The sequence below is a fragment of the Amblyomma maculatum genome, chromosome 8 (genome assembly GCF_055883805.1).
Source record: "Amblyomma maculatum isolate TAMU_Amacu chromosome 8, ASM5588380v1, whole genome shotgun sequence".
NCBI lineage: Eukaryota > Metazoa > Arthropoda > Arachnida > Ixodida > Ixodidae > Amblyomma > Amblyomma maculatum.
This window is the reverse complement of record NC_139351.1, coordinates 55483945-55511067: the sequence shown is the minus strand read 5'-3', so window position 1 is coordinate 55511067 and position 27123 is coordinate 55483945. Positions and strand designations below refer to the sequence as shown.

The 27123-nt window shown below is 43.7% G+C and overlaps 1 protein-coding gene across 1 annotated transcript; it reads right to left on the bottom strand.

Annotated features, from left to right (window-relative positions):
- Positions 1-21450, bottom strand: LOC146181188 (uncharacterized). Its single transcript, XM_084577864.1, has 5 exons — positions 21335-21450; positions 17271-17449; positions 10650-10726; positions 9156-9242; positions 1-137 (listed from the first exon to the last, which is right to left on the bottom strand). The coding sequence occupies exons 1-5, from the start codon at positions 21404-21406 to the stop codon at positions 16-18; spliced, it is 537 nt and encodes a 178-aa protein (XP_084433990.1). The 5' UTR covers positions 21407-21450; the 3' UTR covers positions 1-15.
- Between the last annotated feature and the right edge of the window lie 5673 nt (positions 21451-27123).

Sequence of the window (27123 nt, the reverse complement as noted above, 5' to 3'; positions counted from 1 at the left end):
ACTTCATGTTTCAGACTAGGAGCATTCTTCCTTGTCGTAAAGAGTGTATTTTTCTTGTCCACATTTCTCATCATACTGTCTGAAACATTCTTCTGGTACAGAGCCTTCGTAATCTATATTGAACCACAGGATACAGTCTGCAGAAAGAAAGTAGCAGAAAACAGGAAAGTTTTAGAGAAAATCTTTAGAACGTCGTAGGAATTTTCACTGGGAAATAATTTCAGTCAGCAAGATGCCCCATTTTATGATAATAAACATATGAAGCCTAATTGGCATGGGTTATTGGGGATCAGCGATGATTAATACTTGCATCTTAGAATAAATTTGATTCAATAAAAATACACATATTTACGTTAGGAGCCTCCGTATAAGGTACCCCGTTTTCTTGTACACAATTTGGTATTTGGTACCTAGTAACATGTCTGTCCTAAAACATCACCAGCAGTAGCTCTTTATAGCATAAAACGATGAAGCAGCCATGTGAGCGCCTTCAAAGCAAGCCATAGTGGGGCTCGCGTTAATTTTTCCATGCTGTGTGATCAGCTCTTTATTTTCCTTGGGAGTGTAGATTTAATTCGCGTTGAAAACGTAGCTAAAATGCGATTCATCGCTTATAGATGAAGGTTGGAGCCAACGTAAATCCAGTCATCTTTTTTATAGAGTCTGTCTTCCAAAAAAATTAGAAAGAATTCTGTGCAGTCCATGTATATGTGTGTTTTTTTTTTCGTTTATCAAGCTTCGGGCTTACGGGAATTACAGCAGATGGGCACATATTGCACACAGGTTTTCTGGCGGGATTTTCTGGCATAGTGCCTTCCGTTTTGAAACATTTCTCAATGAAATCGTTATAATTTTTCACTGCATATAAAACATTACAGACAATTATAATATTGTAAACTTTTTTCAGCCTAATATGCAGACGTATTCCTTGGTAGTTGAAACTACAGTACAAAGCCCCATTTCCATATCTCCATCATGGGTCATAGAAAAACAAATTTAGATATTTATTATTTATAAAAGCAGTGATTATTTGCATCCGTGCACTATTAAAACGACTTTTCTGCGAGACACAGGGCAATTTTCTAACACCAAGCTATAAAATGGCGGTAAAACGTTAGCGGCTGATGGAAAACCAGCCATGTGCGCTGTTTTCTAGCACACACACACACACACACACACACACACACACACACACACACACACACACACACACACACACACACACACACACACACACACACACACACACACACACACACACACACACACACACACACACACACACACACACACACACACACACACACACACACACACACACACACACACACACACACACACACACACACACACACACACACACACACACACACACACACACACACACACACACACACACACACACACACACACACACACACACACACACACACACACACACACACACACACACACACACACACACACACACACACACACACACACACACACACACACACACACACACACACACACACACACACACACATATACATATATATATATATATATATATATATATATATATATACTGTTACGACGTTTATTTAGACAGATCTTAGGCTGCGCTAGAGGATAGCACACAAGAGCGGGGCAGAACCAGCTTCCTCTTCCTCTGCTTATCCCTACAAACCTCATCTTCCTTCGATAAGTACCGCGGGAAGTGCGTGACACTGCCCCCTTCGCAGACGATGCCCGCCGGGCGAGTCAAGGTTCGTCACGTTGATAGAAGAGCTTCATGCGGGCCACGTGGACTACTTGAGCCTTCCGAGAACGACGCCCTTGGGTGGTCACTCGAGAGACTACAAAGTTTACTGCGCTGAGGCGTTCCAATACAACGAAAGGGCCAGTATAGTGGTGCAACAGTTTCTGGCACAAGCCGCGCTTACGCAACGGCGTCCAAAGCCACACCAAGTCACCAGGGACATAATTAACATCTTGATGACGCTTGTCGTAGCGTTGCTTGTAGCATTCCTGGGAGGCTAGAGTGCGAAGTCTAGCGAGTCGACGAGCTTCTTCAGCCAAAGAGAGAGTATGCGCTAGTGAAGTTTCAGCAGGGAGTGAGAAAGGCAGAAACGTGTCCAAAGTGCTTCGTGGAGGTCGTGCATAGAGAAGAAAAAACCGACTGTAGCCTGTCGTTTCGTGCTTAGCAGTGTTAAATGCGTATGTTATAAACGGAAGGACTTCATCCCAGTTTTTGTGGCGGGAGTCGACATACATTGCGAGCATATTGCTAAGCGTCCGATTGGTGCGTTCGGTAAGACCGTTTGTTTGTGGGTGGTAAGGAGTTGAATGGCGAAAATGGGATGAGCAGAGCCGAAGAAGTTCTTCTACAACTTCTGCCGTAAACTGTCGGCCACGATCGCTTATTAACACACGAGGAGGCCCATGTCGAAGAATGATGGACTATAGGAGGAGCGCCGAGACATCAGAAGCAGTGGCTGATGGTATAGCAGCAGTTTCACAGTACCGCGTGAGGTAGTCTACGCACACTATGACCCAGCGGTTTCCGTTGGAGGAACGGGGAAACGGTCCTAGAAGATCAATTCCCGCCTGTTCGAATGGGGTTCGTGGCGGCGTTATAGGCTGAAGATGACCCGGCGGTGAGGAGGTTGGGTGCTTGAAACGGTGGCACTGGAGGCAGCTGGCCACATAACGTTGAGTAGTTTGACGCATCTTCGGCCAATAAAAACGTTCTTTAGTCCTGTGCAATGTCCTTGCGAAACCCAAGTGTCCAGCTGTGGCATCGTCGTGCATTGCCCGAAGAACCTGACACCTAAGACTTGTAGGAACTACCAGAAGAAGCCGCGCACCTACTGACGAGTAGTTCTTCCTGTATAGTACACCGTCACGAATGCAGAATGAGGTCGTAGGGTTCCGGGATTTTGCTGCCTCAAAAAGCGGCGCCAACTCGTTGTCGTGCCGCTGCGCAATCTTCAATTCACCAACATCAGGGAAACTTGTAGAGATAGAAGTTATATATTCATCCAAGACCTCATTGTCGCAATCAGTAGTTTCAAGCTGAGCTGTTTTAACGATTTCGGCGGTTTAAAACAAGTGACAGCTTCGATCTTTTTCGGATCAGGCCTGATTCCATCCTTGTCTATGAGATGTCCAAGTACCACAGTCTGGCGTCCTCCAAAACGACATTTCTTGGAATTGAGTACCAGACCAGCTTTCTCAATACACTCCAAGACAACCTCTAATCGACTGTTGTGTTCATCAAAGGTTTTCCCGAATATCACTACATCGTCCAAATAACACATACAAATGTGCCACTTCAGCCCACGCAAAACTGTATCCATGAATCTTTCGAACGTGGCTGGAGCGTTACATAATCCAAACGGCATCACATTAAATTCATACAGCCCGTCCGGGGTGATGAATGCCGTCTTTTCTTTATCTTCCGGGTGCATGGGGATCTGCCAATAGCCTGATCGCAGGTCAACTGAGGAAAAATAGGAGGCGGAATGTAAGCAATCAATGGCGTCATCAATACGTGGCAGGGGATACACGTCCTTCTTGGTAACAGTATTCAGACGTCGATAATCAACACAAAATCGCCATGTGCCATCTTTCTTTTTGACTAGAATCCCAGGGGCAGCCCACGGACTAGACGATTCCTGAATGATGCCCTTATGCAGCATGTCAGGAACTTGTTCTTCGATTGTTTGGCGCTCTGATGGGGATACACGATAAGGCTTCTGGCGGATTGGATCAGCAGTTCCTTTATTGATGCGGTGCTGAGTACGGGAAATGGGAATCCGTGGTGGCGAGTCCCGAGAGAAATCGAAAGCCGCAGTATGTTTCGCCAGAACTTCCACTAAACTGTGACGGTCACTTGTTGGCAGGGATTTGTTAATCATGGCAAGAAATTTTGTCTCATCTTCTTCTGAGCATGCGGTAGGCTGGGAATTGTCTGTGCTGAGCACGGCCACTGATTTAAAAGTGTCTTCGTCAAAGTTGGCAGGTTTTAGACCCCGTGGTAATACAACAGGTTCGTTAGAGTAGTTAGTCGTCCACAAAGAAGAATGGCCATTCATGACTGAGATGATGCAGCGGGGAATCAGAATACTTTTCTTCGCGCAGTTGAGGGTGAGTGGTTCAACCACAGCGTCGAACGCATCACTGGCACAGCTGGAACTAACAACTCGTATAAACTCTGCTGACATTGCAGGAATGACTATGTCTTCCGAAACCGAAAGCGTGCTAGGATGGGTCCGCGAATTTTCACGCAAAGCAGATTCAATTCGAGTGCTCACAGAAAAGTCTCCATTGCAAAAGTCGAGAGTGGCCCCACATTACTCCAGAAAATCGAGTCCAAGAATTACGTCATGCGTTGATCGAGTAAGTACTGCGAATTCAGTTCGAAATGTGTGGCCGGCGATAACAAGATTCACGGAACATACTCCAAGTGGACTAAGCGGTTCGCCACCAACACCACATAATGTTGTCGCACTATCCCAAGCAAACATAATTTTACGACCAAGGCAGTTTTTAAAAGCGAGACTTATAATAGAAATAGTTGCACCTGTGTCCAACAACGCCATAGCACGTACACCGTCCACAAACACTTCAATTCGGTTTTTTAACATGGAAATGGGCAGAGGCATGGGTAAGCTAGAATCTTTTGCGACCTCACCTCCATCGGCCGCACTCACTAGTTTCCCGGAGGTGGCGACCGTCGTCGGGGAGAAGGGGATTGTCGTAGGCGCCGAGATGGTGGTGTCAGGCTACGGTCAGAGGCCGGTGATTCATGTCGGTTCAGTACCATTCTGCGTTCTTGTCGGTTAGCTGTTGTTCTGTACTCATTCCGGCCAGGTGTTCTTCTATATGAATCATCATTGTCAGCAGGAAGCCTTGTACGGGAGTTCACCCATTGTCGGCGTTACTGCTGGTACGGACGACGGTTGCGGCAAAAGCGGGATATGTGGCCGATCATTCCATAGGTATAACACACTGGCGGCTCACGTTCATTCGATGAATAAGGCTCATCATCGCTTGTATTAAACGTTTCATGCTCTGGATGTGGTCGACGAGGAGGACGAGAGTGCTCGCTGTTGTAGGCGTTGATGTTGAGAGGCTGGATGCTCGGGCGATGAGCAGCAGAGCATCGGGTGTCCGAAGGAGACGTAACAGAGGGATCATAACAGGTAGAAGATGGGCTGTCTGAAGAAGAGGTACTCCTGTAGACGTGTCTGACATGGCCCCCAATATCTTGATGCCTCCGAAGCTCTTCGCGGACGATCTGGCGAATTGTATCTGCCAGGCTTGTCGTTTCAGACACATCCACGCTAGCGACAGTTGTCACATTAGGCAGCCGACCAAACTTCGGAATGATACGGCGTCGCTTCAAAGATTCAAACGTGCGGCAGTGTCGTGTTACATCAGCGGTGGTATTCAGATCCTCCTTGCAGATGAGAAAGTTGTACACATCTTGCGCTATTCCTTTGAGGAGGTGGCCCACTTTGTCTTCTTCTGTCATTCGATCATCAACTATTCTGCATAGCTTGAGGACTTCTATATAAGTTGTGCAGGTCTCCCCCGGCACTTGTGCTCGCTGAGCCAGAGTCTGTTCTGCGCTCTTTTTTCGAGCATCGGCATCGCCGAATCCCGCTCTTATTTCTTCCATGAAGCGATCCCAGGTGGTAAGGGATGCTTCATGATTGTCAAACCATGTTAGTGCAGTTTCTTCAAGAAAGAATACCGCATTCGCCAGCTTGGTATTCGCATCCCAGCGGTTGTATTTGCTCACCCGATTGTAGTGGGTGAGCCAGTCATCCACGTCTTCCCCAGGCTTGCCATAAAAGTGTCGGGGTTCCCGATAAGGCTGTGGGGTGGTCGGTTGTGCTGCTGGCATGGGCGGCGTTGAAACATCTGCTTGCGCCATCTCCGTCCGTAGGGGGGGTAGCCCAGCAATTCTTCTGCTCCGGCGAAGTAGGAGAGGTTCCGTGGTGATCTTTACCCCGCACCTCCACCACACTTGTTACGACGTTTATTTAGACAGATCTTAGGCTGCGCTAGAGGATAGCACACAAGAGCGGGGCAGAACCAGCTTCCTCTTCCTCTGCTTATCCCGCCAAACCTCATCTTCCTTCAATAATTACCGCGGAAAGTGCGTGACAATATATATATATATATATATGTGTGTGTGTGTGTGTGTGTGTGTACAGTAAACCCACTTTTTCTATTTTTCTTGGTGTCAACACGGTGAAACCTTTGTGTCGTAACGGCGGCAATAAAAGTAACTTCAAAAGAGCAGTAGTGTATATCTGAAATCTGTAATCGCGGCACAGTTTGTACATGCAGTATCGCCATTTCTCTCTACCTCTGGACATTTTGGTTCGCTTCCCCTACATGATATAGTGGTCGAACATGCTGGCATTTCCTGTTTGTCGCCAGACGCAGAATATGTGTATTTCATCGCCACCCTGACAGCTCCCAAATGTTTGAACTTCCGTCTTATTCCTCGATTGCATCAGTTGACTTTCATTGCTTGAATTACTAGAGAACTATGGTCGTGAAGGAAGACTGCAGAGAACTTCAGCTAAATAATGTTGGCGTTTAAAATAGATTAGTTCGACGTTTATGTGTACTAATGCTTGAATGGCCAGACATATTACTCGCATGCAGGCTTACAACCTCGTATTTGAAAACCGCTTTAATACATCACTCTAAATTGGGTCGTCATTACCCAAAAGTATTGTTTGGGATTATATAGATGCGAAAGACCGCGAGGTCCGCGAAGTCTACACTTAAGGTTAAATTTGTACAGAAGTCTTAATTTTTCTTTACAAATCGAGCAATGGTACCGAAACTCGCATATTCTTTTTTGAGAGTTTCCAGTTTACAAAGACCCCTTTTCAGCGATAGTGGTATTCTATTTAGACAGGTAAACTTTATTTCTTCCCTGGTATCCATTTAACGACTGTTCTTCCTAAGTGGCTGAGCGGTTAGGGCGTTCGACTCCTGACTATGAGGACAAGGGTTCGATTTTAACCGTTGCAATCGTGTTTAATGACGATTAAACACCACGAGCCCCTGTGATCAGTGATATTGGTACAGTGTGTTGCTAAGATGTCGAAATAAGAAAGGATGTTTTTGGGAGATGTGTCGAACGAAGCTGTTGTGTTGATGTGCACTCATGTTCTGGAGGTGTTGGACTTTGAATTGAGACTCTTGCCCCATAACAAGATCAAGAGATCTAGGTGGTAGAAATAACCGCCGCCCACCACAGCGGCGTCTCTTACAGCTGATGGCGTTCTTGTCAAATACCATAAATTAGACTAAAGGCCTGTACCCATGATATGATTTAAAGGTTTCAAAACCATTATTTATTCACATGAAGACCGATTTCTTCAATCCAATTAGTACTCTAATGAACAGCTCCGTAATTTTCGGACGCAGTTCTCTTGCGGGAGAGACGTTTTGTTTTTTATTAGGGATTGTGGAGCCGTCAAGCTGTCCATGGACAGCTTTTTTTCTACAATCCCCCCATCTGTATTTGATGGCAAATAAAAGATTTCATTTCATTTCATTATCTGTTTATAAACTAACTACATGCATCTATAAATTGCAGTGTGATAGATGTCAACAAGAAGTTTGCCACCGTTTGCCGCAGATTGCCATTTTTAAGTGAGCAAGCACAGCCTAAGGCGAATGTTTTAAAGATGAGGGAGTATTTTTCTCATGTGGCATGCAATTCATAATTTTCCATATTTTTCTTTAACTGTTACACCAGCATTTCTCAAATTTGGTTCTGGGGCAGGTATAAAGTTTAAGCTGTATCGGGGCATTCACAATATTTTGGTCATTTGAGAAAATAAGTCAAACTATGCCGAGGAAATAAATTTTTAGAGTGTCTTAGATATCACTTCTTTATAACGTGACTGCTGCGGAATTGCCTAACAATGATGGAAGCGAGGCTAGGGGATTTCGGAGATTCTTCTCAGTTCCGCATCCTGCACAAGGAATAGGACTCCTAAATTCCACTTAAGCGATTTTGATGTCATCGTGCTGTGTTCATGCAGAACACTTAAAATTTTGGAGTCTTTCGTCAGCTGCAAAATAAGTGAAGGACGGCATATACTGAATTGCCTAAAGTGCAGTTTTATGCTCGCTTTTTGAAAAATTAGGATTTTACTTGATAAAGAAGTAGTACTTTCACACTTGGCTTACATATAAATAAGTAATATCGTAAATTCGAATATCTTTTTAATTGCATTAAAGCCTTTAAGAACATCCTGCGCAGATTATTTTACCCAGCTATCACCGCGAGGCAAGCATTACCCTCACAAAATTGGATCTGAACATTCTTTACGCCGCACTACCGCAAAAAAATTTCAAATATCTTTTCCAGGAATTTAAATATTTCCCCAGGAAGCTTCCTCCCAGCCAGCTCCGTGTGCCTTACGCGCTCTATGTCCGGGGGTACGGTGCTCGACATCTGCGCACAAGGATGCGGTATCTACTTCCGGCCTCAGCAGCTCCTTACAGACAGGGGGGGGGGGGGGGGGGGGAGAGAAGCAGCTCTTGTGCTGCGCTATGTCAGTGCACGTTAAGGCACCTCAATGTATCGAAACTTCTACAGTCCAATTCTACGGCGTCCCGTATCATGAGTTTGCAATTGGACGCTAAACCCTTGATGCTGGACTAAACTCATCTCGTGGTGATGACATGCTCAGATTTGAAATATCTCCCTACCACTGTTATCTGAATTTCAGAGTGGCTAATCATGATAAATGTAAACATCGTAAACGCTTTTCAACCCTTGATCACAAAACGTGCATATGTAAAACACAATTTTAAAGTATTTTAAATCTCCTGCTGCTGTGTAAACATGTCCCAGTTTCAGACACCGGTTCTCCGTCTAACACGGAATAACAGTCTGAGGAGCGAGTAAGTGCATGATGAGATGAACGGCGACGCAAGAAGGTGTACATGTGGCGTCTCTTTCTTGTTAGTCTTCTTCTCTGTCTAACGCTTAGGGAAATCGGCTAAAATGCAATGAATTTAATACATAAATAAATGTAGAATGATACAGAAAAAAGATGATTCCATTTAAATCATCACTGATAATTTGTATCAGCCAAAAAACATACTCCTGCCATACTTACGGTTAGTGTCGGAAATCGGGAAGAGACCTATATAGCAAGACTTGCCGTCAAAATAAAGCGTTTGACCAACACCTTGATCACCTGCATCTGAAAGAGCAAGGCACTAGGCTAGTAAGTACACATCGAAGAACACCTGCCCAATGCTGCGCGCCGCGTTTTGTTTCTTGTTTTAGAGTTTTGTATTCAAAATTCCTCTGCGACATTCTTTATTTCTGATGTATTCCTCGGCGGTGTCTGATGAATTTTGTTGCGAAAGCATTTGATACCTCATGAGTACCGTCATCAGAGCGTATCATAAACGCGTGGCAACTCCGCTTGTACTCATTAACTGACACCTAAAAAAATTCCCTGAGCCCCCATCCTTCCGTTTTCAAGGCGAGCTCGCTAACCAATATTCTACGCAAATCTTTTTAGAACGTGGCTAGTTCTCTTTGTCTAGCGTAAGGACGATATATGGCCCCGAAAAAAATACACAAATAAAGTCAGCTTTAAAGAGGACATAAAACCAAAAGGAATAAAAATAATAATTAGAGACGCAAGAGACAACAAACTAATAATAATAATGGTATAACAATAGAATGTAATAAAATATAAAGATGCGTCTCACGTCGAAACAACAGCACCAGCAACGCGCACGCTTTCACATTGATCAATTGCAGGTTCGCCATTGCTCCCAAACGTTTATACGAGGAGAAGGTGCCACTATGTAGTTTTTTTTTTTTTTTTTTTCATTTTAGGACACCAAATACCTCCCGAACGTGCACAGCTTAGTGAATCTATTGGACCATTTATTGTTTTGTATTTCTAGGTGGGTCATCCAGATCCTTCACGATTTCTTTGTCTTTTGCCCTTCTTACCTGTTTCTTGCCTGCGTCTATGTGCAAGTGCGTTCAGCAAGCTCGTTTAATCCTTAAAATGACCATTACTATATAGGTCATGTAGGGCCGAAAGAAAAATGCTCCATAAAGCTTAGGACTAGCGTCTGTGGTTACACGCTTACCAAACTACTATCTGCTGACATTAAGCTGAAATGAAGTGGAAGTAAGCCAAGGACAAAAGAAGAGATGTACACACGGACGGTGAGCACCCACAATAATCTGCCTCTTCGTGGGTTCTCGTATTGATTTCATAGTATTGGGCAGAGCATTGTGCCAACTTCTTAAAGGTACTACTCTAGCCACATATTGTTTTATTAAGGTGAATGGATCGGGAAGGTCTATATACACTCCGCTATAAATCCATACAAAGAAGAATAGTGCCGGGCTATCAGTTCACAAAGTTACTGAACTTACATATCCAATCATTATCCTAATAGCTTGAGTATGAGATAAGACAATGAGAGCAGCTTTACTGGAAAAATGCGTCATGTATGTAAATAATAATTTTTGTGCGGGCGCGTGCATGCACTACAGCATCAATTTTACGAAAGTAACCACTTTCATCGCATGACTTCAGTTTATCACGATGTCGCATTGAGTTGATTATCAGGCTCACCTTCACAGCGGCCGAAGGAGAATTCTCCGGAATCTGTTGCAGTAAGGTTCAGGCAGTAAGGCACCTTCTCTTCCATCCTTAGAACAAAACAAGATAGTAGCCTGAATTACCATTTGTAAGTGTCGAACATTGCTACAGACGGGTGTTTCTCGCAAACGAGAGTTATTTATAAAATACAAAAACATATAATTTTCTTTAAACTATATCAGCAACAAATACTTATCCTTGATCGATATTATCTGACGAATTAGAAAGCTTGTGGGATATTTTTATTGCTCTCGCCTTCATAATTTGAGGTACCAATCTGGGCCTTTACTCTTGAACAATGCATATGCTGATCAATGGACCAATTAAATAGGCATCAGTTAGCGCGGAATTAAATTTCGAGTGATGGAAGTCAGAGGGCGGGGGTGTTGTAGTCAGGCTAAGCATGTTGGCTAATGATTAGTCAGCATTAGATGTCAGCGCTTGTCTGCTCTCCTCACGAATACTCGTTCCAGGAGCGCCTTTTGCTGCCCGCCTACAAACACACCTGTGGGATGTCGTTTCTGCCCAAGTACGAATCCCAACATAAAAACTTAACGACTGTTTGTTTGGTTAATAGTGGTAGCGGACTAGCACACTGACGCCACACTAGTCTCCTAAGTGGAATGGAGAAAGCCATGCTTTCCAGCCGGGCAGCCTGTTTTTGTAGCCGCCGTCGGTGACATATATGTGACGCAGCGGTGGTGCTGTGGTTTATCGGGAAGGCAGTCCAGCGCGTAGCCGTGTTACGCTGGGACGGATGATAAGAATGTGAAGGCTGCGCAGAAATATGCGCAGCGTGTGTCGCCACATTAACCCCCCCCCCCCCCCCCCCCCCTCCGCGAAGTGGAGAGCCCTCAGGGCTCGTAAAAATCTGTGCGCCGTACCCGACGTCCATGGCGTGTAGTGACAACAGCAGGCTGAGATGTCGGGGGTCGTAGACGGACGCCTGTGGGTGCACTGGTATTTCCTGTTTCTGCGGAATCGTTGTAGGCTGGCTTCAGCCGGTCGATAGAGACGCGGACGTCGTTACCGTCAACGCGCAGGGTGAAGGTTTTGTCGTCGCGACGGAGAACTCGGCCCGCTTGCACAAACGATCTCAAGACTGTCTTAGGCTCCACTGTAAGGTGGCTGGAAAGTCTTCCAGGAAAGCCACCTTTCAGCGAACGCGCACGCGCACCTCATTTTACTATCCAGCGCGCGCGTGTTATGATACAGGGACAAGTTATGTCATTTTATAAAAGTTTAATAGACAGGGATACAGTCCTCTTACTTAACATCACACGTGTCGGTGTGACCAGCGGACAGTGGTATTTATAATGGGCGCCACAAATCACAGAGCCAAAGGAAAAATATAGGGGATATTGTTTTCGTCTTGGTGTGCGTGAAATGCCACATAATAGTAGAGGTAATGTATTAGGTAGAAAAAGAACATTAACATTCATCCGGGAATTCGAATCAGCGACCTCCGCGTTATTAATCTGGTCCCCTACCATGCTAGAAATGGCGAAAGCTTTTCAGCCGTATTCTTCCTTAGGTGGTTGGGCTGTGCGTAACCTATTTTTGAGGGCTGATGCTAATGATAATGATTGTGCTGATCTATCCTTGAAATGAATCTCCACGCCATGTGAGACGATACGAGGAACGTGGCACTGGAAAAGCGTGGAGAAATCTACGTGGAAAATGATATAAAGGGGGGGGGGGGTGAAAGTTCCTTATTATTTCTAGTGGCAGCGAGCCATGATCGAGATTCAAGTGTCCTGGAGAGCTGAATTCTGAACTTACCACCCGATGACTACTCAGTGCATGGTCATGTCACATTCACTGTAACCACTGCCTGCCAGAGCCATTCTAGTTATTTTTCTGTTATAACACCGGTAGCGGACTTTGTTGAAGAAAGATGCCTTTAATGCTATCCCGTTAATATAATTCTCTTTTTCCAGTACCAATATATCCTAGTTGGCCTTGTTAGCTTACATTTATCAGCATACACATGCTGCAGAATGGAAAGTTGGGCTAGTTTAAAGCTTTTCATGATGGATAAGAGGGCGCAGACAGAACGTGGACACAGAGAAGAATACAACAAGACAAGGAGAGAGAAATAGGATATCTGAGAAGATTTTGACAGTGTTTTCTTCTCCTGAATTTGTTAACTGACTGTATCTTTTGCCGATTAGATACTTGTTCATATTTAAGAGTTCGTATTTTTTCGCAATAAAACAGTTGTGAAAACGGCCCTTGTCTTGTTGTATTCTTCTCTATGTCCACGTCCCGCCTGCGCCCTCTTATCTATCATGTCTGGCCAATTCTACACTTTTATGCATATTTCGAGTTCGTTAATGAAGGGCTGGCTGTCGGCAACTTGACGCAACTTGAGGCATTTGTTGCTAGTCGAAAAGCGGGCGTTTTTTTTTCAGCTGCAACAAATGGAGACGAAAAGAACTAGTCGTAAATTATCGCCTGATTATTTGCTAGGAGTACCTGATGTACCTCAGTCCCCAAAGCGCATGCCAAATTCATGGGCTATACCTTGCACACGTGCAAGCAACTCAATAATGGCTGATTATCTAGGGGGACTGATTTCAGCTGAAATTAGGCAAGACAAGGTTAAAATATATCAATTATTTCTCTGTAACCAACGAGTAGGTTAAACTCGGCAATAGCTGGCCGACCTGGTCAAATGGTTCGATGTTAATAGCGTCCTCTTTAAAAAGTCTGGCGGAGGGCGCCACTAACATATTTTTCTCTAACTTCCTGCAGATACTTGTATTGTAATACAAGAACTTCCCCGTTTTGTTCGTAAATATTTTAAACTTTCACAGTCAAGCCACTTCTTAATTTTCTCCAGTACTCTTGTTTCACGAGGCTGATTTTAACTTGGGCCCCAATCGTGCATAATCAGCAGCTTTTCTTAATGTGTTGGACGAGCGCCGATTGCCAGGTCAGCTGGAGCAAGGGAAAGGGGAGACTATGCGAAACAATCAAATTGCTCAACGAAGTGCCGTCTACATGGCAGTTCTATTTTGTGCGAAGAGCAGTCGCCGCCATGAATGTTTTATAGTCGAGATTTAGTGTGTGCATCTTTTTGTACTATTTTTGCTTCGATTAAGGGAAACGCGCAACGCTCTAATTACCACGCTATGCCATGGTTTTGCTGCTGGGCACCGTCTCAATGGGCTTTCTTTTTACTCAGTATGCCGATATCGAGGATCCTCTGTATTACCTACTCGCAAGTAACGATCGCAGCTCGTTTGTTGGGCACGCTGTTTTAGTTATCAGAAATATAAAGTGCACTGTAAGCACCCCATACAAAAAGAAATTGGAGCTTTCTGGCTTCGGTATATAACCGCCGTTAAGGGATAGGAGTGGCGCCGAAGTAGTGCATGTGGCATAGCCGACGACGCTCGATGCAGCATATATAATTCTGAGAGCGCCCTTTCCCTTGAATGTATTCTTCTCTCCTTTGTCCTCAAGCGTAGGAGCGTTGAGCTGTCGCCAGTCGCGTGATACTTCTATAAACGTGACAGACTGCATAATTATGTTTCCTCTCTTCAAGCACTGCATTATTCACGCGACATTTGCTATGTATATGCCCTAAAACATTAAGGAGAATAGACCTACGGCTGCCTCGACATCGGATAGATAAGGAGTGCTAGCTTCTATTTCCCTTTGTTATCTCCCTGCCTAACTCTGTTTCTAACATTCAAGCCGCTACTGGGAACAACGCTTCGTCCAAACAACTCATGCTTGCATATGTGATGTGCACATGCCAAAAGAAAACATGTACACTTGCGCACACCAGTGACAGCTTCCTGCTTACGTGGTGCAGTGGTTAGGGCACTCAATGGCTGCATAGAATGATGCGGAGTTGAATTCCACCCACGAATTCCGCCTTTCGATGGAGGCGAAGAACAAGATGCCCGTGGACTTTGCGATGTCAGTGCACATTAAAGAACACCAGGTGGTTGCAATTTTCGAAGCTCACCACAACGGCATGTCTCATATCATTAGTCGCTTTGGTACGTTAAACACAATTGATCAAATCAAACCTTTATAGTACGCACCTGCCCCTTGAACTCAGTCGTACTATTGCATGCTCGCAGCATAGAAATTGCATAATGTATTCCTTTACACACATCCCTTCTTTCTCATCCGCTTGATGGCGCTTCATTCTCCGCTAAGGTTTCTAGATAGAACGTTAAGCGATGTTTACGTTATGGCTACATATTTTGTTGAAAGCGGATGAACGGAGTGAAGTTAGAGACACCTATTTTATATCCTAGTTGAGCAAGCGCCACAAGCATTGATTCTTACGCGATTATTTCAGAACCACAGTGAAGCAAAATCCCAGTGTCGGCGGTGTTACAGACTTTTCACCCATCACGGCCAATTTGGGGCATGGAAGAGTGAGCTGCGATCTCTCACCTTTCACAATCGGCAGGTAGAAAAGGAGGAAGGTGAGGGATTCGTACCTGTAATATATGCACCGTCTGCCAAAAGTAACCAGCCTGCAGGGTTTGCTTCTAATGCATGTTTAGAGCCCTTGATCTATCCAGAAAGGCGCAAACTGGACTTCACGAATAAGGTTGAGTGGTTTTCTTTCCCGTGCACGTGGTTAAGACTTTGAGATGTCCCACAAAATGCTGGTGTAGGGGCTCAGGATCAAAACGTGCAGCCTGGTTACTTTTGGCAGAGATGGTACCTCCGATTGCATGCATTTCTTCGCAAGTGTAGGAGTCCACCGAGAAATGTGTCAGATAGCCTTGTTCCTTTGTCCACCGCGCACTCATATAGCAATCCCCCCTCATCTGTGGAGCCTCCTCGAGCTCAAACCTCTCCCTCGAAATATGGATCATGAACACCACAAAGGCCGTCGCGCAGCCCGCGCCTCATATTTTTCCAAGCAGTATTCTGAACGGCAGGACATCATTTACACGGATGCTTTACGCAATCCGGACAATCCTCGCATCTGCACTGCCGTGTTCACTGACATTCGCCGCTCAACGCTCAATGCCGCCTCTATCCAATGCAATAACACCGCTGAGGCCGAATGGCTGGCAGTTACACTCGCTATTGCACACATCAGTCAGTTGCAGACTTAGCACAATACGATATGAAAAGAATCCCAAACAGCATATCGATATCTCCTACAAGGAAACCTCCCACACTCATCCGGTAGAATATTATCTACTTTCCCGACCACTCCCGATCCAATTACTCTTCCAAGCTCCTTCAGTGCCACCTTGTAATCGCGTTCTTTAAGCTTTTGAATGGCAGCTTGCATTTCCAGTTTGTTAATCCGTTACTACTTTCGAACTATAACTCTACAAGATTTGCAGCGAATAAAAATTTACTACTCCCGAAAGTTCGTACTAATTATGGAAAAATGACGACATCTTTTGTAGCCATTTCATTTTGGAGCTTATTGCCTTTAACACTGAAAACTTATATGTCCTTGCCCACATTTAAAAATAACTTGAAGGAATATTTGTTGAATTGCTTGTTTTATATTTTTTATGTCTGATACCTGTGTTAGTGCCTTTGTTTTTGTGTAAAACTACTGATTCGCCTAATGCCTGTGTTAGTGCCTTTGTTTTTGTGTAAATATACCGATTTGCCATGTTTTGTATATTATAACCTTTCGCTAACTTTGCTGTTATTATTTATTTTGTTGTAGTGATCTATCGAGGGTCCCGGTGCAATCTAATGACTATGGGACCCTCGTCTGTATTTTTATGCATTTTGTAAATATGTTCAATCTAATAAACTTTCCCTTTCACTTTCAAAATGGATACCTGGACGCAAGGAAATCGTCGGAAATGAGCGCGCTCATGCGTTTGCCCGAAAACAGAGCTTCCGGGAGCCGGTGGATGGCCTCGCCAAAAATTCATTTTACACTCTCATCGAACCTGTTGACTACACTACAATTTTTCAAAACTATCGTAATTGCCTTGTGGCGTACCCGATACTACATCACACGCTCTCTCACATCGACAGCACGTAATGGCGACAGCTGCCGACACATTCGTTCCCATCTCCTCAATCTGCCCAGATTTTTCATCAAAATACTTCCCACCATACTGCACCACATGAAACGCCACCCCGCTCATCATCCATCAATACTTATGGGAATCCCCACATCCCATCCGTGTTCCTCTCATAAAAAAACCTAACTCCCTCCTCCTGGGAGGCCGCACTTCTAGCCACGCAACCCGCAAATCAGGTAAAGATAGTCGAGCGGGCAAAGCTAGAAGGAACGGCCAGAAGATGAAGGGGTCCTCCGGTGAGTGTAATGTTACATTATTTTAATTAAATAATGTATTTACCTCCCACAAACTAAAAGCAACTAAGAACATTTAACGCTTTCCCAAAATGTGTGGCGGTTTTCGAAGTAAAAAGTCGTGGAATGAAGAGGTGGTGCTAAAGAAGCTGCCGCATCGACTGCTGGGGAGACGCGTAAGCATGCAGGTATTTTTTTCACTTCGATCACGATTTAGTATCCAGTGTTGATTTCGTTTGAGCGCTCAAATGATTACAAAATAAATAATTTCGCATCAGTCCTGTCCCTTAAATGTGTCAGGTAAATTCCTTACGTACCCGGAAGAATCCTTCTTATTTGGAAAGTGATAAACGAAGCCTAGAAAGCGCTCTTCGGGTTTGTACACAGGCCGAGTTCCGTACAAACACTTCGAGCTGGGATCGTCAACGGTGTCGAAAAGGGCAACTGTGTTATTCATGACTCTCCCCACATCCAGGAGCAAAGCGGTCTGGGAATTCTGAAAAAGAGAACATCATTTTATCATATTCAGCTATATATGATATTTTATCATATATGGGTGCAGAGTCCCAGAGATTTCATCTGAGCAGCCCTGCTTTCAGAAAAGAGGCGTTTGAATTGAAGCGCCGACTTAAAAAATTCCTCATATGCATGCGCGAAATTCAGCCTTGAGAAATTGGCCGCTGAATCCGAACTTCATACTTGCTTTAGAAAATTGGATCTTTAATTTAGTTACCTTCAATGCGACTTAGTATAGTCCCATTAGTTGGCACCCCAGTAATATACCGTTGTAATTCATTATTAATTTAAACAGCGCGAACAAGGACAAGATAAAGATAAGATAAAGGACAAGATAAGATAAGACAAGGACAAGATAAAAGAAAGCCACAGTACAAGCGCTGACTCACAACTATGCTTAAGCCCTTTACTCCAAGTTCTAGAAAAGACAAACATTTTATAAAGGACAAAAAGAACGATGTATTAATAAGAGACTACAGGAACACCGGAGCAACTTGGAAAGCGGAAAGGACAAAACGTTTCTAATATCACATTGCCATTCATGTGAAATAATGAAGAAGGAGAAGTGCACTCCTAAGTTTGACAAGGTTAGGATTTTGTATCGCCATAAAGATAAGATGACCAGAGAGATAGTCGAATCATATTTTATTTCAACGGACAATAAGTATGTCAGCAAGACTTCTCTTGCCCTTTCAAGCAAAGAGGTGTGTCTTTTCTAAGTGATGTTTTGTACAGCAGGTGAACACAGGGATTGTTTCACGTGATTGTTTCGTTTTCTTCATGTTTGTTTTTTCTGGGCCTTAGAGTAGAGGGCTTAGGCATGGTTGTGAGTCAGCGCTTGTACTGTGGCTTTCTGTTATCTTGTCCTTTGTCTTCGTGTTCGCGCTGTTTAAATTAATAATGAATAAATACCAACTCGCCTAATAAAGTATCTTGGTAAGCCATATCCCGTTGAAAATAAAATACTTAAAACTAAAATGCAATAGTTTCTTGATGAACAAATGATTGGCAATCACAGTTGTCCTTGCTTCAGTCATTAGAAATTTAATTTGCCAAATAATCAAGAAAAAGAAAGTAAATCTTCAATACGCAGTTTACATTAAACATTTTCTTTAAAAAAATTCCGTGCGTAAGTAGAATATTCAATAGCTTTCGTGCATTTCTCAATCAGTGGATCGTTATCGCTATCAGTCGTTACGAAATTCACAAGGATGAGTGACTGCGATGACAGAAAAGTGAAAGCTCAGAAAATCAACCTAATAACTTGCTCCTCCGCTTTTGTCGTTTATCAATGCTTATAAATTTTTACGTGAGGCCAGATGTTGCTTCAGTTATCTTCTGATCCCTGCTCTTTATGGTGACAATAAGACGGTTCTTCTAAATTTCTAATCAGTCACTTTATTCGCGATGCAGTGGAGCAATCAAGATCATCAGTCGCCGTCGATGATTTCGGCGAACACATATCACAAAACGGTATTTTATTATAATTCTACAATTATTCGCACTTCAAGACATTGCTATCCAGATATCTGAATACGTGAAAGTAACACAATGCCAAAATATAAAACATCCTCACCAAATTGTCCTTTGTGCCACGGTACAAAATAAACGGAATCGACATCGGCACAATTACGATCAGATATATCTCAAAATTTATTGGTAAATTTTAGGTTCCTTTATCGCATAAATAACCGTTATATATAATTTGTCTTACGCGTCGGGAATCGATGCAGTAAAGTGATTTGTTTTTCTAGTCGAAAATGAAATATGAAAATGTGATACATACTTGCTATTGAAAAAACGCAGAATATTTGTTTGCGTGCAAAGTTTCTGCTCATCTTATCTAATATAATTCGTCGGCGCCCAGTCGAAAAAAACTACAGAACTGTGTCAAAAATACGACAAAATATCCTGTAGTTCTGTCGTAACCATTACGTTTTTCTGTAGTTCTGTAGTACATTTCTGTAGTTCTGCAGTTTTTCTGTAATATATTTCTGTTGTCTGTAGTTCTGTAACACTTTTCTGTTGCAACTACAGAAATTTCTGATCTTACTACTGAGTGTTCTGTTGTCACAACAGATTTCCCGTGAAAAACCACACAGAAATTCTGTCGTAACATCAGAAAATTTTCTCTAGTTTTTTCCGACTGAGCGTGAAAATGCGCCAAAGAGACGTTGCCACGGTGCATTCAAAATTCCTACACACTTTTTTTCGTGCATACACGCGATATGGGGCCGTGAAATGCAGAGCGGCCTATCTGGAAAAAAATGATATCAAACCACCAAACCATCTTTGTCACAATAAGGAAAAAGTATCAAAAGGAGGAAAATCTGAAACATTGCATTGTTTAGCAAAATAATTTAAGAACTCACTTCGCACAACATTTTCAGCAGCATGTAGAAGGACCAGCTAGGACATCACAGAGGAACACACAAGGCAAACAAGCGCTCAAGTTCAAATTCCTTTCAAAAATTTGCGAAACCACTGTATGTATGCCTACAGAAACAGCGCCCGCGATGGGTACAAAAAATTCAAACACGTTGTTAAAAAGGGCAGCATATACAAAGGCAATACGTAGAGTGGAACAAACAATCACAACATATGGAAAACGAACTATAGCCCGACAGCTTTTCTAATGGGTACTAACCGCAGATTTTTGCTGGCGGAGATTTTGTCGAAATTCTGAAGCCTATGGTGGGATCTAAGAAGTAAAGTGTAACGTCAGCGTTCTGGTTAATTATTCCTCATCAATACGAAATCACAGTTGAACCAGCCACCAAATGCTCACAGCCCAAGCCTAGTTGCACTTTGTCTCAAAGCATTATGGCAGCACAGTCAACGGTGCATTCTCCTCAACTAACCTCGAGAGCGTGCAGATACTAAAATTGTTTTGCCCTCCACGAGGGCGCTGTGGTTAAGATGCTCGGCTTAATTTAATTTAATAAATAGAATGATGAACCGTGATTAGATTTTTTGTACCTATCGTGGGCGCTGTTTCTGTGGGCATACATACAGGGGTTTCGCAATTATTTGAAATAAATTTGAAGTTGAGCGCTTGTTTGCCTTCTGCGTTCCTCCGAAAAATTTAATATGTAGAATGATGGTATAGTTAACCAATATAAAAGAATAATTAAGATATAGGGAAAAACATGAGCATGATAGCTACTGCTACCACCCCGTTTCAAAGGGGACGCTCCTATATTCCATCCATCCATCCATCGACTACCGTGACAGACTACCCAGTTTAAATTCGACCACCGACGTAGGCTGTGTTTTGATGGAGAGGTAATGGAGCGGTATCCTTAGTTGTGCGATGTCAGCGCCGTTAAAGATGGTTAAAATTACATCGTAGCCGCCCACTCCGGTTCACCTTTCTCGTTTTCCTCTTTCATTACCACCTTCCTCCCTTGCCTTAGGGCGCGGGTCAGGTGTCAACAGAAAAGGACCACATAAATAAGTTTGGGAAATACAGCGGCGTTCGTTTTCTGCAAACAAATTTATTATTTCTAATTAATTCTTCAGCTTAGCCGAGCATTCTAACTGCTGAGATAAGTTAGCGAGGCTTTTAAAAATAAATATTTAAAAAATAACTAGTTGTAAAAGGTAGCGTCAATAATACGCACTCAGAAATCATTTCGACGCATGCATTTTACTGTGCGACATAACACGGAGAGGAATAAAATCATATTACGTGTACTAGTTTCATTGTCATATAAAAGCTCTACTTTTCACGAGTTATGTATCGCTACGCAAAAAACAAGAACTGGCATCTGAAGACTCAGAATAAATTTAAAATTTGATCCGTCCACTGCGTCTCAGTAAATCGCCCGAGTAATCATTATAGAGAGCGGTAGTTCGCGCTTACCAGAAAGTCGACCCCGAAAGCAGAGGAACCGGCGAATGCTAGAAGCAACGCCGAAGCAAAACGGAGCGACATCCTTCCCAACACTGATGCGTTCCTAGTACCTGACTCCTGGGGAACCGGAGCAGTTGTGCAGAAAGCCAGAGACGAAATCAGTTGTGACGAGCTAGCGGAATATTGGTTTACGATAGCGTCCACTTGTTTCGTCCGAAGGCAGCTGTCATCCTGAACGCAGGTTTTAATTTAAAGTGATATGGAAAGCGAGGACAGATGGCGGCATTTCCTTTCTCGACAAACCACTCTGTACTATGGTCGCCGGTAAATGTACATGCCATATGTTTTGATTATTTTCCTCATTCTGTGATCTCGAGCTATTTGGCTAAACTGGAATAAAGGATAAAATCAAAACAAAAATAGATGATAATTTAAATACACCGGGAAAAAACAGCTGTAGTGGGGCATTTTCTGTTAACCTGAATATTTCTGGCAATGAGAAGCGTAGAAGCGTGTTCATAAGCAGAGCCCATAGCGGCATTTATCAATGTGTTTTCACAATAGAGATCGAAGGCTGGCCACGCTATTAAGAATTTCAACTACTCATCTACAAGACTCGGGTGAAGAGTGCCCCAAAATGCCGCACTTCAGTAAAGAAGTTTGTTGAGTAATGTCATCGATTAGTGAAGCATCTGAGGTTATCTAAATTAACCCGTGGTCATCTGCCAATGCGTTTCGTGCAGCAGATCTCTAGCTTTTGCACGCCTAATACAGTAAGTTATCCCTGCTAAAACGTCCAAATCATGGGTATCTATTGTGCAGGTGGTAAGCATATGTACAGGGTCGTCCACTTCTAGCTAGAACACGGTCACTGCTTTTAAAGCAACATTGTATCTGACGCAGGCAGATATCGATGCAAAGCGATGCAAGCACACAGAGACACGGATGTGCTGCTTCACATGGCCAGCCACTTTAGATTACTGCGTGGCCGGGTCGGATGCAATGACCCCTTGAAAGCAGTGACCGTGTTCTAGCTAGAAGTGGACGAGGCTGTACATAGAGGTTATTCATCCGGATGGGGCACTACTCTAGAGTAACATGTGTTCCTCTCCAAGTGTTTGTTCGTGCAAAGAAAATTACTTGAAGATTTTTGGCAGACTACGAATTGCGTACGTTGGCAAGAAGTGAAAGGAATGCAGGTCTCGAGGCGAACTTGTGAATGCAAGGAAACAATGTGAACAAATGAATGAGTAAGTGTAGGTAAGCTTAGCGAAAATCAAAAGTCACTGCTTGTACTACTTATACCAAGACTATAGGCATAAGGGGCAGATCAGATCGGCTGGTACAGATTCGTGTTTATCGCGAGAGCGTTTAAAGAGTTTAATTGTGCAAGAATTAGCATTGTGGCAGCCTCAGCATCATTGTAAGTGGGAGATCAGATTGATTTGGCCGAAATGTCGGGATTTCATAACCACATAATGTGACGCCGGTAACACAAATACCCCCATAACGATCGCACAGTCCGGCAAAGATACGTCGCTACACTATTCCTCACTGGTCTAAAATGAAAACGGATTGAACATTAGATAAACTGTGATTAAAACGTTCCGACGTGTCTGAGTATTAAAGTATACAAGAACGCAATGCAAAGCAGATACGGTGGGAATATAATTTGTTTCAGACAGAAATTAGGCCTCAGAGCTGGGCATGGCTATTCTGCCACTCTGCCGCTAAGCAACTGAAGCACTTTCAATTCCCTTGTTCAAAGATAATCTTTTTGCGTCTCGTGTCCTACAGAGAATGAAAAATAAAAACAGTCTGCTTCGGTGCTTTTGAATTAAGTACACCTGCGAACAGGCCCAATGCTGTCATAGGAGCCATGAACGCAATCGCGCCATAGTAATGAGATTCACTCTCCCCCAAATGTTTTTACAGCGTACCTAAAAACGGCAAAATTTTCAAGCCTTGCCTTCTAACAAAACAACTGTCCGCATGACCTCGATTGATCTGTGACCCACCGGAGAATCTCATCAGCAGCGTGCTTTAGAGGCACATGTCAGATTCGAGCGACGTAGACAATGCAGAGGACACGATACCTCACTGATCATCCGACAGCAGCTTCGAGCGGAGTTCGTGGAGCTGTGCGCTCAATGTACACAGCATTTTGATGTGCGCAGATGGTGGTGGCAGCTGCCGCATACGCTGATCTCGAAGAGGTGCAGAGGGAGTACTGACGTAACGCAGGTGTATGACGCGCTGAGTCGACCCAGTAAAAAGAAATTTTGCTAATAAATGTACCGTAAAGGTTACACTGCTGGTGTGGTGAATAGACGCAGTACTGTGATAACTTAATAAAAGCAGCTTATATTTCGTTCTGTTTCATACAACTCTGTGCTTTTTAGCACTGGAACTCGTACAGCAGTTTAGTCCCCGCACTGAAACAGTTCTGCTAAGCCATAGCTGACGCTATCACAGCCAGCATAGGAAAACGCGATTAGAAGGGATATCGTTTCTGAATGGTGATGAGCAGAAATCGTTTTCTTTTTCGGTGTCTCTCACACCAGCGGCAGCATACATGTTAAAGGAACGTTACCGTCTTAAGTAAAAACCCACGAGTGTAATAATAAAGCACGTTTTGTTCGCAATCTGCGAAGTCCAAAAATGGAGAGGTTGATATGTCGGACTTAACTCTTGGCGAGCACAGTAGCACCTGTACGAATAACCCACCCAGTCAAAAAAAAAAAAACTACAGAAAATTTTCTGTCGTCACGACAGAATTTATGTGCGGTTTTTGACGGGAAACCTGTTGTGTTAACATAATGTTCTGTAGTAACATCAGAAATTTCTATAGTTACAACAGAAGAGTGCTACAGAACTAAAGACAACAGAAATGTACTAGATGAAAACTACAGAACTACAGAAAAACCTGACGTTTACGACAAAATTACAGAGTATTTTGTCGTATTTTTGACATGGTTCTGTAGTTTTTTTCGACTGGGAGCCGAAGTCATACACCTTAATCATGTCCCCATGGTCATCTTTAAAGCACCGCAAAAATCCGCTCGAACCAAATAACCTTTCTACTATCGGAACAACAATGACCTCTGGTAAAAGCTTACATGGCACAATGAGTGAAAAAAAACTATCATCTGCATAAGGCGATAGAAGGTTATTCGTATGTTTTATTTTTAAATTTACGAAACATAAGTCTACTTCAGCGGAAAACAGGATGTTTAAGGAACAAAAAGAAACAACACCAATAACTGAATTTCAAATATCTTCATGAGCCAATTTTTCGCACGCTCCCGGCGGTGATATGATGGCACTTTATGTAAATTGAATTTTTGAGGTCATGCTAGACCATCACTTGCATTCGTACGCTCGTATTTTCGCAATAATTTTTATTTATGACGTGTACAATTTCAAAAGACTCGCCTAAAAAAACGTATTTGAAGCAAGCGTTTTGAACATTATATTTGTTTTTATTTTTTCCGCAAACAAAGTTATTTTACCAGAATGAGGCCTACACTCGACTTTCTGTTATGCTTTCTGGTCTGCAGATTCACTTTGTCTCGGGGTAATTCGGCTGTTTCCAAACGGCCGAATGGCAACGGCCGAATGGCAACAGCCGAATGGCAACAGCCGAATGGCAAAGGCCGAATGGTACTAGTTGTAGCCTGAGGAGAAACTGAGATGAAAGCAAGTAGCATTGAACGAACAGGTTGCTCTGATATTGGCGAATAATTTGTATATCACGTACAATTGCAAGTGCGTGAGCCAAAATTATAGTCAGCAACTCACCGGAGGGCGAATTACCCCGAGACGAAGAGAATCCTGCAGACCAGAAGGCATAACAGACTATTTCTGACCAAAGCGAAAGACGCATTGTGATGTAGGTTGGTTATTAATGTCTTTTCATTAACCATTACGTTATTTTGAGCAAACCCAGGATACCAAGCTCGGGAACTCATCGTTTTAGACATGTAGCTGTGGAGTGGAAAACGATAACTCTGGAAAAAGAATGTTAGTGTTATAAAAGTAGACATGCAGCAGTGATATGCTAAAATTTTCCACTTTTACGTGTAAATTGTCAGCCTATATGGGATTTAGTGACCAGCCAATCTTTTTTTAGATAAAGAACGTACGTATATTTATGAAGCGTTGCGGCTTGCTCTGCTTAAGATTGGAAATTAGGTATTGGCAGAGACAAAACTACACATTCTTGCTGTCGGTAGGGCTGAATTCAAAACTGAAAGACTAAAATATATTGGGAGATAGAAATTAGAAGTAGCCTGACAACCGTATGGGTGAAGTACGAGTGCTTCTATGGTCCGAGATGATGCATGCACATGATCGATGATGTTTAGCTATGTGTTCAGATATACGCAAATCATTTCAGCCTTTCACTGTCTGCGAAATATATGTGTTGTTTTGAAAACTACATGGCTGCTCCTACACTCCCAAGGAACATCGAAAAGTGTGCGACATGCGTCACATAAGAGGCAAGTGTAAGGGTATTGATTAGATACGTGGTACTGCATTAACGTGGCTTTCGAAATGCGTTTGTACCTATTTGGCGCCAGGCTGCAGCATCCGCCATGTTTAGCTTTTCGTGCACTGGCGGGTATCTCCTTGAATTAATACATAGCGTTTCCAGTCGTTCTCCGTAATTCTTTTTATTGAGAGGCTGGAAATTACTTTATCGGTTAACCGAAACCGCACAAGGTTTCGGTTTGACAGCATCCTCCCATCTTACGCCGCTGCCAGCTCATATGTTCGTGACGCCATAGCCTGAGCTGACGCTGCCCGCGTTGTTGGTCGCAACCGACTGACAGCCTCCCAGCACTCCCAGAAACTTCGCTATGATTCCTGTCACCGCAACACCCAGTATTCTTGTAGCTCTCTCGTGCGGCTTTGGACCCCAGCTCCCCGCGTTCGCCTCTCGGAAAGACGTTTGCCCCGTTATATAGGACCATACAGTATTTTACAAGTGACAAGTGTTATGCGCATTAGGAAGAAAGAAGAACCTCGTTACCTCGCTAGTTTTGGAGAAGACGATGTTTGTGTTGTTGGTGTTGTGGCTATAGGGAGAAAGAAAAGAAAATGCACAGGACTGCTACTGGCTGTGCAGCTACGGAGGCCTCTGCTGCCAACGCCAAAATGCAGGTGCGTGTTCCGGGAGAGACCAAACACCCCCATGATTATGATCTAAGGGACTGGAATCACATTCTCAGTGTGCCTGCCCGCACCCTTGAGCGCCCTTTGATACCCGGAAGCCAAGATAACGCCGCACTTGCAACCGGCGTCGCCATGCCACCTGCGTTCCAAGACACCTCAGCTCAACTGAGAGCTACGCGTGTGGCTGCACAACGCTCGCGGCAGCAGCCGCCGCTCCCGGTGGCTGATTAAAAGTGGTCTACAGATCCCGAGGTGCGCTACAGCTCGCCCTAATTCCGCCTAGACAGCTGCGGGAGGCCATCCTGAAATCAGCGTTCCACCTTCAGGAGCCCATGCGTATCCCAATCAGGGTACACCCACTCAACAATACGTGCACTGTGAGCACGCCTTTACCAGCCGATGCACTCACACTAGTTCGTATTACCTCCATCCAGTTTGACGCCAAAGATTTTGCAGTGGCAGCCTACATAGCCCCACCGTACGGATCAGTGCGTGGCGTTATCTCCAGTGTGTATTGGAAGGAGACCCCAGAAGCGCTCCTGCAAGACCTCATCGTCGGCAACCCCCGAAGCACTCATACTTGACGCACGCCTGATAGGCGCTACGCGTTCCATACTGAT

Excerpts from the sequence above, each read along its gene's own strand:
- LOC146181188 (XM_084577864.1), bottom strand. The coding sequence starts at position 21,406 with ATGTCGCTCCGTTTTGCTTCGGCGTTGCTTCTAGCATTCGCCGGTTCC. Across the intron at positions 9,243-10,649 it reads CTCCTTCGGCCGCTGTGAAG|ATGCAGGTGATCAAGGTGTT; the intron begins GTGAGCCTGATA and ends TTGCTCTTTCAG. Across the intron at positions 138-9,155 it reads CCCGATTTCCGACACTAACC|ACTGTATCCTGTGGTTCAAT; the intron begins GTAAGTATGGCA and ends TTCTTTCTGCAG.